The sequence below is a fragment of the Amblyomma maculatum genome, chromosome 2, assembly GCF_055883805.1.
Source record: "Amblyomma maculatum isolate TAMU_Amacu chromosome 2, ASM5588380v1, whole genome shotgun sequence".
Taxonomy (NCBI): domain Eukaryota; kingdom Metazoa; phylum Arthropoda; class Arachnida; order Ixodida; family Ixodidae; genus Amblyomma; species Amblyomma maculatum.
In genome coordinates, this window is record NC_139345.1 from 185107900 (window position 1) to 185124682 (window position 16783).

The 16783-nt window shown below is 48.7% G+C and overlaps 1 protein-coding gene and 1 pseudogene across 1 annotated transcript in view; both read right to left on the reverse strand.

The window, feature by feature from the left end:
* The window catches only part of LOC146200598 (receptor-type tyrosine-protein phosphatase epsilon-like), a 169194-nt gene that overhangs the window by 18306 nt on the left and 134105 nt on the right, over positions 1–16783 (reverse strand). The window contains exons 18-20 of the mRNA XM_084595572.1: positions 14640–14768; positions 8954–9079; positions 4058–4215 (exon numbers count right to left, since the gene is read on the reverse strand). Coding sequence (XP_084451698.1) covers positions 4058–4215; positions 8954–9079; positions 14640–14768 — 413 coding nt within the window. The remainder of the gene's footprint in view (positions 1–4057; positions 4216–8953; positions 9080–14639; positions 14769–16783) is intronic.
* Positions 5280–7979, reverse strand: LOC146200599 (uncharacterized; annotated as a pseudogene).

A 16783-nucleotide genomic window follows, 5' to 3' on the forward strand; every position in this document is an offset into this window, starting at 1 on the left:
GTAGCAGTCTTTGCTTGACCTCTTCAGCGTATCATGCACACTCAGCACGTTTACACTAGGCCGATCTATGTCTTACCTTATGTTAACCTTAGACTGCAATCAAGCAAAGGAGCAGGGTTTTCGAAATGGTACTCTACTATCGATCATATCCATACCATTATTCAGGTGATAGAAAAATGCTCGGAATATAACCAGAACCTATACATAGCATTCATTGATTACGAAAAAGTATTTGACTTAGTTCAGACCTCACCGGTGATGCAGGCATTGCGAAATCAGGGAGTAGATGAGCCGTACGTGAAATAGCTGGAAGATATATATTGTGGCTGCACAGCAACCATAGTTCTGCATAAAGAAAGTAACAAAATTCCCATAAAGAGAGGTGTTAGGCAAGGAGACACAACCTCCCAAGTACTATTCACAGTTTGCTTAGAGGAAGTATTGAGAGACTTGGAATGAGAGCAGTTAGTGATAAGGGTAGATGGAGAACACCTCAGTAATCTGTGATTTGCTGATGACATTGCCTTGCCAACAACTTGGGGGATGAGCTGCAAATATTGATTGATGACCTAGCCAGGAAAAGTAGAAAGGTAGGCTTGAAAATCAGTATGCTGAAGACTAAGGTAATGTTCAACAGCCCCTGGAAGGAACAGCAGTTTACATGAGGCAGCGAAGTACTGGAAGTAGTACGCGAATATATCTACTAAGGATAGGTAGTAACCGCAGATCCGGACCATGAAAAGGAAATAACAAGAAGAATAAGATTGGGATGGAGCGCATTTGGCAAGTACTCACAGATTATGACTAGCAGCTTACCGGTATCGCTAAAGAGGAAAGTATACAACAGTTGCATCTTACCTGTACTCACCTATGGGGCAGAAACGTGGAGGCTAACCAAGAGAGTTCTACTTAAGTTGAGGACAACACAGAGGGCTATGGAACGAAAAATGGTAGGGGTAACATTAAGAAATAGGAAGCGTGCAGAGTGGGCCAGAGAAATAACTCAAGTTATCGACATTCTAATGGAAATTAAGAAGAAGAAATGGACATAGGCAGGACATGTAGTGCGAAGAGAGGATAACCGATGGTCGCTTAGGGTAACAAACTGGATTCCAAGGGAAGGAAAGCGTAGCAGGGCGCGGCAAAAAGTTAGGTGGGCGGATGAGATTAAGAAGTTCGGAGGGGTCAAGGGAATGCATCTAGCACAGAACCGGGTTAAGTGGAAAAATATGGGAGAGGCCTTCGCCTTGCAGTGGGCATAGTCAGGCTGTTGATGATGATGATCTATGTTTGCCGACCATCGCCCGACGCGTTTTTTGCGTGGTCGTCGTGCTTGTCACACGGCGCCGACGCCGACAGCGCGCCCATGGCCGACCGACGGGGATGTCGGCCGGCAGACGCCGAGAGCGAAGCGATTGGGCTGCCGTCGGCCGATTTCCTAGTCACACTACGACAACGCGATGCCTCACTGCCCACGCCGACCAATAGCAGTCGCTGCCTTCCCCTCGCCCCGCCCACAGCCGCGTCTCTCGTCTGCTGCAGACCCCGGGGCTACTGATTTCGCTACCTGCTTCTCGCTTTTTACCACCTAATTGTTCACCAAATAGCGCACTAATTCGCTAAATGCACCTTCATGATAATAGTAAACGCTTTGACATTTCCCGTGTGAGAAATTTTACCAAGAATGCGCCGATGACGACGAGTGCATGCCATCGCTGCTGCAGTTTACATCTGTTTGCATACACACACGCTGCTCGTTTCCATGGCAATGCAACCGCCTGCCTGGCTCTGGTTTACTCGGGTTTCTTCTCTTCTCGCACTACGGCTGCGCATTATGCATTTAAGCAATGCGATAACTCCGCAAGAACCACCGATCAGGCGACATACCGCATGAGAAATGTTTGGGATTTGGTTGTAGGCATCGCACGAGAGTGGCGCTTGCTGCTAATTTATTTGCTTTCTTCGATGCCATCAATGCTCGATTCTGATTCCTTTTAACCGGAAGTATGTTCAGAAACCATCTGCATGAATTAAAACGGTGTTATTTGTGTCCCGCGAGTGCCGCCGACAACTACCACCCGCCCTCAGCATTGCTCGGCAGACCGGTTTACGCCGGCGCTTACTGCTTTCTGTCCGGCGTCCCATGATAAAAGGAAACGTCGGTCTTAGGTCACTATAACCAAACCTACCCTAGATGACCGTCTGCACTCGCTAAAACATGATGATTTGCTCCCCACGATCGCCGAAATCACACACACGATTCCTGCGGCCTCGCGAGGCCTACTCGCCTTCGACGGGGCCGACCTCGACTCATGTTCAACGATAAAAGCACACCCGCGAGTGTCGAAGTGTGATAATATTGTTACCTGGAAACGTGTGACCAAAGTGATGTGCTCACTGACGAAGACGACGACCGAGGAACATGGGCACGACAAAGCGTTGAGAAAGAGGACGACGCTGACAGAGTGGACACTGCACGGCTACTGAAGTCTCAGCGTCGAGTTCAGCCCATCGCAGTGCTGTTACATTAAGTACATCCCCGTAACATCTTGGTGGAGGTCGCGGGTTCGACACAATCTGACGCTGGATCACCGCAGTGGCCGTCACCTCGGAACCGTCACGATGACAACCGACGCGGCTCCATCTACGTCCGCAACTCCAACTGTCGTCGTAGTCCACCCCCGTGACCCTGGCCCATTCTGCGGTACAGATGAGGTCGATGTCGAGGACTAGCTTTCGCTTTATGAGCGTGTTAGCCAGCACAACAGGTGGGACGCCACGCTGATGCTGGCCAATGTCATCTTCTACCTTACTGGCACGGCACGCGTGTGGTTCTTGCTCCGTTCGGCACAAGTTCACCACTGCGTATCACCCTCAGACGAACGGCCTTACGGAGCCTCTTAACCGCACACTCACCGACATGCTCGCAATGTACGTATCCGACAGTCATCGCGACTGGGATATTAGTCTGCCATTTGTCACCTTTGCATATAAATCTTCGCGTCATGACACTGCTGGGTACTCTCCATTCTATCTTCTCTTTGGAAGAGCCCCCTTACTGCCCTTCAACACTTTGCTTCCCGCCGCTGGCCCCGTCACAACCTATGCCCGCGATACCATCGCCCGAGCCGACGCTGCTCGCCAGATTGCTCGTCACAATCTCAGCATCTCTCACGAAGCTCAAAAACGCCGCTACGACACTCACCAGCGCGATGTGCACTACCCTCCCGGATCTCTGATGTTGCTCTGGCTTCCGTGCCGTCGTGTGGGGTTGTGTCAAAAACTTCTGCCCTACTACACAGGTCCTTACCGTGTACTACGCCCAGTGACCGACATGACCTATGAGATTGCACCGCTCCACCCAAAGTCACCGACTGCTACAACTACTTCCGAAATCGTACATGTCACCCACCTAAAGCCATATTACTCCCCCTCCACATCGCACGCGTAATACGCATCGGGACGTTGACTTTTGCCAAGGGGGGTAGTGTTACCTGGAAACGCGGGACCAAAGTGATGTGCTCACTGACGAAGACGACGACCGAGGAACACGGGCACGACAAAGCGTTGAGAAAGAGGACGACGCTGACAGAGTGGACACTGCACGGCTACTGAAGTCTCAGCGTCGCATTCAGCCCATCGCAGTGCTGTTACATTAAGTACATCCCCTTAACAATATGAACCGCATCCTTCCTTGCCTATATTTTAGCATGTATATGACACAGAAGCGCAGCATTGCACAGTGCATCGTTCGTCGGCATTTCATTTTCGCTTGCTCGACGATCTGCCGAGCACTGATCAGGCGACCGTCGGCCGATGCGTTTCGTCGGCGTCGCTGGTCTAGGAACTTGTCTTGGTCTAGGAACTACGACGACAGGCGGTCGTTGGTCGTGATGGCGTCATTGTCCATCTAGTGGGACGGACCGGTGCATCAACGACAGGATCGGCCGACCACCGACGTCATTCGTGTGTCGCCTTCCACTTGTCTCTGTCTATCAAGTAGCGCAGTATTCCACAGTCGGCGTCGCGTCGGCCTAGTGTAACAGATAATACTTACTGGCACAATACTGCAATAGGACCGCTGTCGGGGCTAAGGCTGTCGCGCCATGCGTCCACTTGATGAAGGAGGTCGACCGCCACTTCGGGGGATTCAGGGACAACCGTCTTCCCTGTCCAGTGCTGAGACCGAAAGTGCTTCACGAGGTAAGCCGGCGTCTGCGGGAGGGATCAATGCGCCGATATTATATCGATTAAACATTGCGCGATTATGTTGTCAGCACAGTTCAACTTCGTACAGTACTCATCCGATCAACCTACCTGAAAGCACTCGAGGCTTTCAAACATTCTCAGACGCTTATTACAGCACATACTGCTTTTACGACAAATGTTACAGTGATAATGAATACATTAATGGAACCTAATGAGGCCCTGAAACGATATATGGGGTACAATCCTAATACGAGAACTTTTTATAGCTGGCGTTTGGATTACTGGAGTCAAATTTGAACGCTGTACGTGTAGCATATAGTCTGAAAAAGTACCTTTAACAAGTTCTGGGGAACACTCGCAACCGATAAGGAAGACATATCTTATCCAGCCCACTCCCCGCCGGCTTCAGCGGGTCTTTCAGGGTTCGTCCACTCCATTGACAGTGCCCAAGGAATGCAGATAGGTAAGGGCAGGAGGTTTATTGCACGAACGTTTTAGGAGTCAATTAGGCTCTCAAGCACGCTATGTGTATAAATATATATATATATATATATATATATATATATATATATATATATATATATATATATATATATATATATATTTATATACATGCACATGCTCAGATACACTGTTATGAATATATATATATATATATATATATATATATATGTTAGCAGACACTCAAATAAACAAGAAGAACTAATTTATTGAGGTCGCATTAGGAAATTAGGTGGATGTCAGTCCGCAAGAAGAACGCGCCTGTGCGAACTCCGCTGTTGCGATGCGTGTCCGTCCAATCGCTCGGTCCAGCTTCGACTGACTCTCTCGGTATTCACATTTCACACTTTCACATCGTTCTTCCCACGGTTGAACCCCTGGTAACGGCACGTACACCAGTCACACACACGTCAGAGACGGCTCGCCCTCTCTCCTCACGTGATCTTCTCTCCGGTTTCGTGCGCTGCGGCGACGGCCGTGAGAAAGTTTGTTGTAGCCTTGGCTGGGCGCGGTGTCGAATAGCGGCGTCAGCGTTCGATGGTCAAGGTAAACAATGCCTAGACGGGCTCTTTGGTCGGCGTAGTCGGCGTAGCTCTGACACGACCCTCCCGAATTTGCGCCTGTCCTCAGGTGCAAGCATTTCGGGGAGATGGCATAAGCTCATTAGCGACGAGGTCGCGCTCCTTGTACCTCCGCAGTTGTTCAACGTTCACTGTTTTCTGTCGATTTTACCAGGTGCGTGGTGTAGCCTTTCTATGACTACAAGGTTTGGCTCGATCACTTCTGTAATTTCAAAGGGTCCTTCGTAGCGCGCGTCAAGTGTGTTCCGTGCGCCGGCTTCGAGCACGACGAGATCTCCGGGATCAAATTCTGGGGCCCGTCGCCTTGAGTTATATCGGGCGGTTGATTCTCGTTGACTCTCGAGAAGGCAGTCCCTCGTTTCCGCGCGTCCCTTTGCTAGATCGTGGAGTCGCTCCGCTTCTTCGATCTCTTTCTCAACTGAAGCGATGTTGAGCTCTCCGGGAATTTTTGGGTCGTAGCCATGCATTAGCCAGAAGGGGCTGTAGTTTCCGTGACGGTGTTTGGTTGCGTTAATAGCGAACGTTGCTTTGGGAAGTTGCTTCTTCCATGCACTGTTGTTTTTGATGGTCTTCTCGTTAAGCTTGCGATAGTCGTGCACCATCCTCCGTGGGGTAGTTGGATGCATCGGCTGGTCCACGACGATTGTTGGAGCTCCGTATTCGCTCTCGCTTGGCCGGATTATACCCTTGGCGAGGTAGTCATCCACTTGTTCTCTGATGAATTGCCGGTCGGCTGGAGAGCATCTGTATGGTCTCGATGTCACTGGCACGCTGTCCCGTAGTTCGATGCTGTGTTCGGCGTGGGGACACATGCCAAGAGTGTCCGTTTTCGACGTGAAGGCTTCATGATGCTTGTGTAGGATAGATCTAAGCACATCCTTTTCGCCAGAATTAGCGTGCTTGGTCATTTTTGATACCGCGTCTTCTACCAGAGTTTTGAAATCTTCGTCGGGAACGCAGTCCTTCGCACTGAATCGCACAAAGCCATTATCGTAGGAAGAAGGCTCAGCGGCTTGCTGACAGAACGAAGCTATCAGAGCCTCTCCCGTTCGTTGCGTGGATTTCGGACGCTGGGTTGACGAGCTCGATGACGCGTTGGCAGTTTCGGTAACTTGCACAAGAGTCACATCATTAGTTGGATGGAAGGTCACATCCACGTTGGCGGTGCGGCGCCAGTCGGATCCGAGAATAAGATCTATAGATTCCGGCAACGGCGCGACGACTACGTCTCGGAGAAGCACTTTCGTTGTTCCCACCTCAACACTGAGCGTTGCCGCGCGTGATGGATTAATAGTTTGGTTTAGGACCTGGATCGACTCCGTAGCGTGCCGGGCGTGCGTATCAATGTCCGCGCAAAGGACCTCTTCACTCAGAATTGACACATTGGCTCCACTGTCAATACAAATCTTGAGCGGCCTGTTGTTTACGCGTCCCGTAACGATTGGCAATGTGCCGCCGGTGGAGTGCAAGAAACAGTTTGCTTGCCTGTTGGCTGGTGTGCCGCTGTTGGCGCTGTTGAACCTGGCAGATCGTCGCTGCTCCGCCCGGATGGTAGCTGCGGTTTTGGGTTTACTGCATTCTCGGGATAGGTGGCCGGTGTCACCGCAGTTATAGCATGACCTTACGGTAGGCTGTCTCGACTGCGTAGATCTTCGGGTTTCGTGCGCCCTGTCGTCATCTGGAGGAGCGTTGGACACTCCGCTGGATCGCCTGAGTTGACTGCGTTGACTCGTTAGGCGGGGTCGTGCGTCCATGTCGTTGCAAGCGGGCGATGTTGTCGTGCGGCGTCGCGAGTCAAGTTGGGCTGCACGGTCGATCAACTCCGTCACTGTTGTGCAACGCTGCGCTGCAAGCGGATTCGCCCAGGTGTCGTCTTCTATTCCACTCAATATTAGGGAGATCCTTTCCTCGGTGGCGAGTGGGTACGGCGCCTTGTCGAGGACAGAGTTCTTCGAATACATGTATTCCACGATGGATTCGGACGGTTCAAGGCGTCGTTTCCCTTGGAGGTCAAGGAACTCTTGCATTGAGAGATTTCGTTTGAAGCGGGTAATGAGAGCTTCTTTCCATTCGGGCCACGTCTTGCACATTGTCCCGTACGAGCTGTGCCAGTCTCTCGCAGCTCCCGTTAGACGTGTTGCCGCGCTAGCCAGCGTTAGTGACTCCGTCCAGTGCGCTAGAGCAGCGATGCGCTCCACTTGGGAAATCCAGCCGCTTACACTTTGGTGTGGCGATCCGTCATACAAGGGGATGGCGGATGATGTGTCGCTCGTTGAATGGATCTGCACTGGTGCCGTGGGTGCGGGAGTCCTCGTCAACGCGTTGGCCAGCTGTGCTTGCGTGGTGGCGATCATGGCTAAAATCGCAGCCATATTCGGTCCTCCGTCACCAGTAGCGTAAGTTGGCGTTATCGTTATCGGTACATCCGTAGTTGCAGCTCTCGTGTCGTCAGCTGGAACTTGAGCGGGTGGTGGGCTTGGTGCAGAACTCGTAACGTTTTGCGCTGGCGTTGGGGCGTCTGCACTGACGTTGCCGTCCCCGTGCACTCCAGGTGCGGTAGCCGTGGTCGCCTGGGCAAGCTGCATTCGGACAGTCTCCACCTCGGCGCGTAGCTCCTTGATTGTAGACAGCGCCTCCAGGTACGCCTGCCTGTCGTGGTCGTTGGCAGCCTGGTTTAGCGTTGGCGTGTCCATATCTTCGGAGACTCGTCGACCAGCGTTGTCTTCGAGGATTCGTGAGACTAGATCGTCCTTGCTTCCGGAGCACGGCAGTTGTCTTGCTTTCAATTCGTCTGCAAGCTGCTTCTTCGTAGCAGTGCCCAAGCGGTTGCGGTCGACCGAGGACAGCAGAATGTTGACGGTCGTTGAGTCGGAGCGAGTCGAGAGTGTTCGCCGTTGAGCCGCTGCGTCTTTAGTGGTTGCGTCTGACTGACATCCTGTCGGCTGCGCCATGTTAGCAGACACTCAAATAAACAAGAAGAACTAATTTATTGAGGTCGCATTAGAAAATTAGGTGGATGTCAGTCCGCAAGAAGAACGCGCCTGTGCGAACTCCGCTGTTGCGATGCGTGTCCGTCCAATCGCTCGGTCCAGCTTCGACTGACTCTCTCGGTATTCACATTTCACACTTTCACATCGTTCTTCCCACGGTTGAACCCCTGGTAACGGCACGTACACCAGTCACACACACGTCAGAGACGGCTCGCCCTCTCTCCTCACGTGATCTTCTCTCCGGTTTCGTGCGCTGCGGCGACGGCCGTGAGAAAGTTTGTTGTAGCCTTGGCTGGGCGCGGTGTCGAATAGCGGCGTCAGCGTTCGATGGTCAAGGTAAACAATGCCTAGACGGGCTCTTTGGTCGGCGTAGTCGGCGTAGCGCTGACAATATATATATTATATATATAGATATATATATATATATACATATATATATATATATATATATATATATATATATATATATATATATATATATATATATATATATATATATATATATATAGCTATATATATATATATAGCTTCAGCGCTAAAGATGGCAGTGAAGAGCCGTATCTCAGCAAGCCATAAGAAATGTAATAATTATGTGGGCTGCAATATTTCAGGCACTCCTTTAAATTTTTTCATCTGCAGTAGTCTGAAAATAAACTATTGACCTGGACTCACCATATAAGCGGAAAGGCTCAGTGTTTGGACGAGGATGTCTGCGACAGTCTGCACGTCGACTGGCTTCACTGTGACGTCTCCAAAAGTAGCAGCAGAGCCCACTTCAGGCCAAAGTCGTGGAGTGATCTGCAGGAGAAGGACACTTCACTTTGTTGTTGCACACTTTGTCGTCATCGTTTTCGGTGCCTTTATCCCCAGCGTTTTTTTTCCTCAGTAAATCACGGCATGGGTACCGGCGTATATTACAATAATCGGCTCTTTAAAATACAGGTGTCTCGTTCCTTGCGTTCATGAAATATAAAAGCAGTAAATGAAGGAAAAACTGAGTCCGCATGGTGCGCTCATCGGTAAGAGAGATAGTAAAATATTACAAGTGCTTTAACTTGAATGGTTCCTCATTTGAATAAAAATTTGAATTACTTTTTACCGAGCGGACGTGACATTTTAAAACTATAGCCTTAAAGTTCTCGTTCTCCACAAAATGCCGCGTTGTCTTGTGCGCGAAAATGAATGATCATAGCTGTGGCAGGTGAACTTCGGCAGGTGAAATGGCTGCCTAATGAATTGTAGGCGTCGGATGGTTGTGCTCTACTGAGACCATATGAAATAACATCGGCTCGCAACTCGGGCTTCCAGTTTCAGGTGTGTGGATGACATGGAAATCGAACCTTACAGGCCTTTTTGGCTACGCAGGCACGTCTAAGCTGCTAAGTTAAAGCGGGGCTTTATAGAATTCTATGTCTGGTGGCCTTTTACATAACTGGGTATCTCATGGCCCTAGGCTAATGAATATATGTGCGAGATGATAGATGAACAGAATAAGCGGTTAGAGACCAAGCGAATAGCAAAGTGCATTTGCGTGAACCAGGATCCGGAAGTGGAGGGGGAGACAGGAGCAGTCAAAGATATCGCGTCATACCCACAAAGGCTAAGCCATCATTTTAATCGTCTCCATTGGTCGTCATGCACCAGCATCGATGAAACACTCTGCTCCATACGCTGCTGCAAAACCACTTTCTATTTCAAGTGACACTGCTGGGCTGTCCCTGTACTTTCGGTTACTTTTCAAGCTTGAACCCTCCAGCAGTGTAAAACTGGACGTCTATCTTGCCATCAATACCTTCCGCCAACATCTGCCGCCATTTTTCTGCAGCTTATAGACACTTGCGAAAAGCGTCGGAATGGCATCGGCGGCAAGCTTAGTTCACAAGAGCAGCAGAGTCCCGCAAGCTTCATAAAAGAAATTTACTATTTTCAATCTCATTGCTTCGCAAAAAAATAAAGCGAGTGGACAAGAGGTGAAACATATATTAAAGTAAGTACTACCCTCTGTCGTTGCCAACCTCCGTCACGTACCTGCTGTGATTTTTAATCGTTTTAAACCCTTCTAAATCAGTCACATAATCTTTAAAGCTGACGGAAACGCCTTTTATGGAATTTTCTGCATAATATTTAGACATATTAGGCGATACCGCTGGACGTTGTATTAATTTAATTCCTTTACCATAATTTCCAAAAGTAACAAAAATACTGGATTCGAGGCTATGTTATTGGCGCACCTCTAGGCAGCTAGTGTGCACTAATAGCGAATTGTATGCTGAATCACCAAAACAGACAAGCATTTGAATTTTCTTCCAAGAGAATGAGTGTGATAAGTAGACAGTTACGAGCATCGAGGCTGACTTCCAACTCGCATACTCATTTCCTTTTTCCTATCGATGGGTCATACTTCCTTTGGTATGTGGTGTTTAACATTGTCATATGAAAGGTGGGTTTTGGGGGAACATATAATTATTGGGGTTAATATGACTCTCCCATTCTCTGCCGGCATTGCACCACGCGCAGGGGTTGTATTTTGTCTCTGTCGAACAGCGGGTGGGGGACATGACAACTGAATGTGATTTGCCTTGCGTTTGTGTAGGGACTCGCCGCACGGTTTCGCCGGGCCGCCGTGATTTTGCAAGAGCTTAAAGTTAAAATCAGTCAGTAGTGTAAGAGGTATTCATTTTATCTGCACTAATTTTCGTGGGAATTCCATACACATCATTCAAGTTATGGAGAACGGAACAGAACTTCCAGGGCCCTTCCGAGCAGCGATGGCCTTTCATTTGAAGACATGGGTTTCGCATGTGAAAAGTGCATCTCAAGCTGATGGTCAGGTTACAGTAGAGAATAAAAAGATGTGATCATGTTTGTTATTTCGATTTTATGTCGCCGTATAACTTGCCCTCTAACTGACGGGAGGGCAGTGTCACATTCTTTACTCAAGATGAAAGAAATGTATCACGACAATGGACCACAGTTTGTTTCCACTGAAAATTTTGTTAATAACTGCTTTTAGCATTGCGGAAACGTATGCATGCTAATATAGGTTTTGATTACTAAATCGCCACCAATTTCACAAAATGGTTTTAGCAGTAATGTGCCGCTACCATTACTACGCGTGCAAGATTTTTTTGCCGATCGCTGCTGGATATAGAAGATACATGGAGTTCAGAACGGTATAATCCATGATTCCACCCTCTTACAGTAGCTGGCCAAATTTCTTGTCAGCCCTGTTCATACTTTTTTGTCCCGAAAACGCTGGACGAAGACTATGAAAAGATGTATAATTTAAATAATTTTAGCAGACTGGCACGGCTACCTCATAAGGTGAATTATCCTCTCACCTTTCAGCTTTGGCTAATTCAAGAGGCCAGCCGGGCAGCAATTGCCATGCGACTCCAAGACCACGGGACTGCTACAATGCGCTTTCGAGCTATACCGTCCCTCTCTCTCTTTCTCCCTTCTACTGAATTCCCACAATAGATGAGTTCATCTTGTCGTCCTTGGGTTTAAACTCATATTGAAAGCTGCGATTCTCGTATCCCTGTGAAACCATCAATTTCTAAGATTTTTTTGATGAACCTTTTTTCTTATTACACCTTCAATTTGGCGAAGGAGGCCACCTCCATGAAAGGACCACTAGGTTTGCGCCGTACCTTTTGAGCATTTATGATTAAAGGCTATAATTGAATGACAAGGTTCTTAAAAAATGCGTTTGGGTCAACGTTACAATCGATCGTATCATTTCCGAAATGAAAAAACTCCGACTGGTTATTGAACTCACCCAGGTAGCACAGAATGTGGGGCCCCAGTAGGTCCGATGTAGGCAAGTGGGGCTGGGGCAACCATCATAAAACCTGCATCGGTCCCCGATGGGGCAAATGTGGGCAAGCCCCATTTGGGCTTGCCCCTGCTCCTCCTGCATGGGTCCCATAGCGGCGTTTCTTGGGCTAATGCAGAGCACATTCTTGCATCCAGACCACAAGGGTCCCTTGCCGGATATTTGAGGGCAATCCAACCTAAATGTGGGCTTTTTATGGGAAAGCCCTCATAGATCCGAAGTGAGGCCGCCCCCATTAAATCTTTGTGGGACCAACATCGGCCGTAGTGGGGCAAGAAAACGCACATACCCACATGCTGCCCAAATCGGCCCCTTGTAGGTTACTTGAGGGCAGGTGAAATATGAATAAGGGCTCAATTTGGGCAAGCCCTCGTGAGGCCCAAATGAGGCAGCCTTAGCTAAACCGCTTTAGGTCCCACATAGGCTGTAATGAGGCTGGAAGGCGGGCGTTCCCGCATGGTACCAAAATCGGTCCTTCGTGGGGGCTTTGAAGGCCCGTGCAACAGCAGGTGGGCTCTAGGTTCAAAAACAACGTCCAGCCCAATTGGGGCTGCCCACATAAAACTGCTTTATATCCCACATGGGCCGTAATGGGGCTATAAGGTGGGAGGGCCCGCATGATACCAAAATTGGTCCCTTGTGGGGAATTTGAAGGCACGTGCAATAGCAAGTGGGCTTTAGGTTCAAAACCAACACCCAGCCCAATTGGGGCTGCCCACACAAAACCGCTGTAGGTCCCACATCGGCCGTAATGGGGCTAGAAGGCGTGCGTGCAATTGCGTAATCATTGTTTCCAACTTTTATTTGCATTAGATGTTGCCCTAAATTACTGTTATAGATGATTTGTATAACAGTTGTGGCCATGTTTAGTCGATTAGAAATTTACATGGCTTTAGTTCTCGCGCTCGTGCAAATTGCGCTACATATACTAAAACAAACTGATTGCTAACTGTTGCCTCTTATGTGGTTGCTTTGGACAGCCTGAAACTCGCAGTACAATATTACTGTCCAGAACACACATCTCCATAGCCTGAACTAGATGTACATGAAGTCATTTCGGCTAGATGAATGTTATGAATTATTGTAAAAATTAATATTGTGGCTGTTTAGAAAGTGCAGACACGTATAAAGTAATTACTTAATTATGTGCCTAAATATTGATTGGGAAAACTTGGACTAGGGCTTTCCATCAATTTCCTACGTCGGACCCCTATGAGAATAATGTGGGCAAGCCCAAGTGTGGCTAGCGCTATAGAACCCGCATTGGTCCTATGTCACTTTCTGAGGGGCTAACTGAAATAAAAAAAATGTTCCTCCAAAGCGGCTGCCCAAATCGGTCCAAAGTAGGACCATCGCGGGGAGTTGGCGGGATGTGCCCTTTTAACAATGCCGGAAAAATGTGGGCAGCCCCGCAAGGGCTGCCTGCATCGGCCCCTAGTGGGGCCAATTGGGGCTTTGTCGACAGCCCGCTTCGGGCCTACGTCGGCCCCTCTTGCAGCACCCACATTGAGCCCACCGGGGCTGTCCTGCATTGCCTACATCGGGCCCACCGGGGCCCACCCTTCATAGCCCACTTTGTGCTACCTGGGCATTTGTTTATTTCCACATGTGTAGACGTATTGATCTGTGCTTCAGCCGATTTCTTCAAAAAATGTATCTTGACTTTTCACAGTCAATGGGGGCTACGTTAAATCTTGAATCCAGGGTCATATCTTTGAAAATGTCAATTACACAAAATCGCGGGTGTCTTCGACTCGCGCGAAGTATTTCATCTTCCACACCTTCTCAAACTGGCCAGTCCCGTTAGACGGAAAAAATGAACGTCCTGTTTCTATACGGCAACACCTTGCAAATCGTCTGGAAACATTATTCTGAAAACCACTGAAAGTTTATGGCTTTTATTTTAGAGAACAATGGGCACACGATCAGTAGCGGCGACTCCACGCCCTGAGCGTTGCTTATAAAAATATGCCCTGGTATACGCACCGGCGGAACACGGAGCATATCACTTAATATTGGCTGCAATTCAACAATAATCTTGGGCAAACGGAAAATCAATGCATTAGGGAATGTCACTGAAAGGATAAAGACGAAAAAATGAATTATAATCGGGTATATAGGCCTCAAACAATTTACGGAAAAATATAATGCCTTCTAAACCCCAGCATAATGTTGGAAGTAGCATAATGGTAGATTACTTTTGGAATATATTCAAGTTTCACAAATATTTCTAAAATGTTATTTGCTTTTGTACACAGCTGTTTATACAGTGCTAACGATACACTCTTGCCGAGAGCATAAAGATACTCAAGCTTCAGTGCATTATCACAGGATACGACGCGTTTATATACAGAAGTTATCGTTAGCATAATAGTTTGACACGAGTAACGGTCGGAAGCACTGGTGTGGAGTAATTCAGCTGCCGAGTCAGCAACTCTTGCATCACGAGGACACCCCGCTATCAGTAAAAGCATATTTTTAAGCGGTGATGGGCGTGGTGCTAATCGATAGTATTCCCACCTCATCGTCGAGGTTTCCGAGGGTCACCAGGGTCCGGGAGCCGCACTCCACAATCAGGTGCCAGAGGTCGCTCGCTGTGCTGGCCACCGGCAACTGGGCCACCACGAACTCACGTCGACTCAAGAATCCCTGGAAGACGTGAATACTTCAATCATATTCACTATATTTGTAAAAGCAGAGGCGTGAAGCATAGCCCGAACGAGCGAAGCAATAACGCAGAGGCATTAAGCTTTGAAGTATACCCCTTATTGCACCTCCCCCCTTGCTTCTGTAGCATGCAGTTCGCTCTGATCGAACCGAGAATGCTCATAGCGTCTTGTAGACACAGGACTATATCACGGGGTGTAAGCGCTTTAGATTTCCCGGCATGCTGCAAACGATCGCTACAAACTAAGCAAGGAGCCTGCTCGCCTCGAAACTAACAGTGCGACGGTAAAGCAAAGGGGGCAGTAGGCATTTCTAGAAAGTGAAAAAATGTCAGCCAGCCAGGGTAAAGACAAGAAGGACGGCACGACGCGTGAAAATACATTTCCCCGCAGTGACCGTCTCTGCTAGGCTGGTTTTTTTTTTCTTTTTTTTTTTTACACCCTGAACTAGCTACGATTTATGCACGTGCGGGTCATTTTGTGTAATGATATCTTAAATGGCCCATACGGTGGCTGAAAATAAATTATTATTCCGAAAGCATTAATAGGCCGTATTGGTGAGTCCAAGCCGTTAACGCAGAGAATGAACCGACGAATATGTATGCGAAAATTCGTGCGGTGTAGTAGAGGTGTCCACATTAACTTTACAGATACTGCGACTTTCTTTTTCTGTAAAGCAAATATAAATGCGGAATCGTGAGTATGGTTTGGTTTGTAGGGTTTAACGTCCCAAAGCGACTCGGGCTATGAGAGACGCCGTAGTGGAGGACCCTGGAAATTTCGACAACCTGGGGTTCTTCAATGTGCACAGACATCGCACAGCACACGTCATTGCACGTTAAAGAACCCCGGGTGGTCGAAATTTCCGGAGTCCTCCACTACGGCGATAATCGGGAAAGTTGTGTGACATCCTGTTTGAATTTAACTCTGGCCCATTAGTAACAAGCAAACCATGTCTATATATATATATATATATATATATATATATATATATATATATATATATATATATATATATATATATATATTGTAACGGGTATTGCGCCAAACGTCCAGGCAACGTCCTGAGCCTAGAAGACTGCCGAAGTCCGAGAGCGGTCCGAGAAGCGGTCTGAGCGCGGTTTCAGCAACTAACTTCGTCGTCTACGATAACTAGCAACCACTTCATCGCCTACGTCAACTAGCCACTGTCTCCGCTTCGTCGTCGACTATAGTTTGTATCACTGCCCCCCTCCTCTTCAGCATCGACTCGATGCGAAGCGGTGCTACTAGGAAGAAGTCGGCGAAAGGGTGCACTAAAGTGCCACAAGGACCCAACGGCGTTGACGAAACGTTCAGTCATGCACGATCATGATAGGGCTTCAGCCGAACCACGGGCACGACTTCAGGACGCTGTGGCCTTCGGGATGGAGCTGAAGCTACGGGAACAACGGCGTAGGTGACTTCACTGATACGGCGAACAATCTCGTAAGGGCCGAAGTATCGGCGTAGTAACTTTTCAGATAGGCCGCGATGACGAACAGGTGTCCACACCCAGACGAGTTCGCCCGGCTCGTAAGTGACTATTCTTCGGCTGAGGTTATACCGAGCCGAAGAATTCGCCTGTTGTCGGTGGATTCTGAGGCGTGCTAGTTGCCGCGCTCCCTCAGCACGCTGAACAAAGATGTCGGCGTCAAGTTCGGCGTCAGAGCCGCAAGAAGGACTAACTGGCATCATGGCATCCAACGGCGTGCTCACTTGGCGACCGAAGACAAGTTGGAACGGGGTCAGTCGCGTCGTCTCTTGAGCGGCGGTATTGTACGCGAAAGTTATAAAGGGCAAAATCGCATCCCAGGTGCGATGTTCTGCGTCCACATACATAGAAATCATGTCGGTGAGGGTGCGATTGAGGCGCTTCACCAGCCCGTTGGTCTGAGGGTGATACGCCGTCGCACGTCGATGGCTAGTGTGAGTCAGAGTCATGACCAACCGGATTAGGCGAGCCGTAAAAGCTGTTCC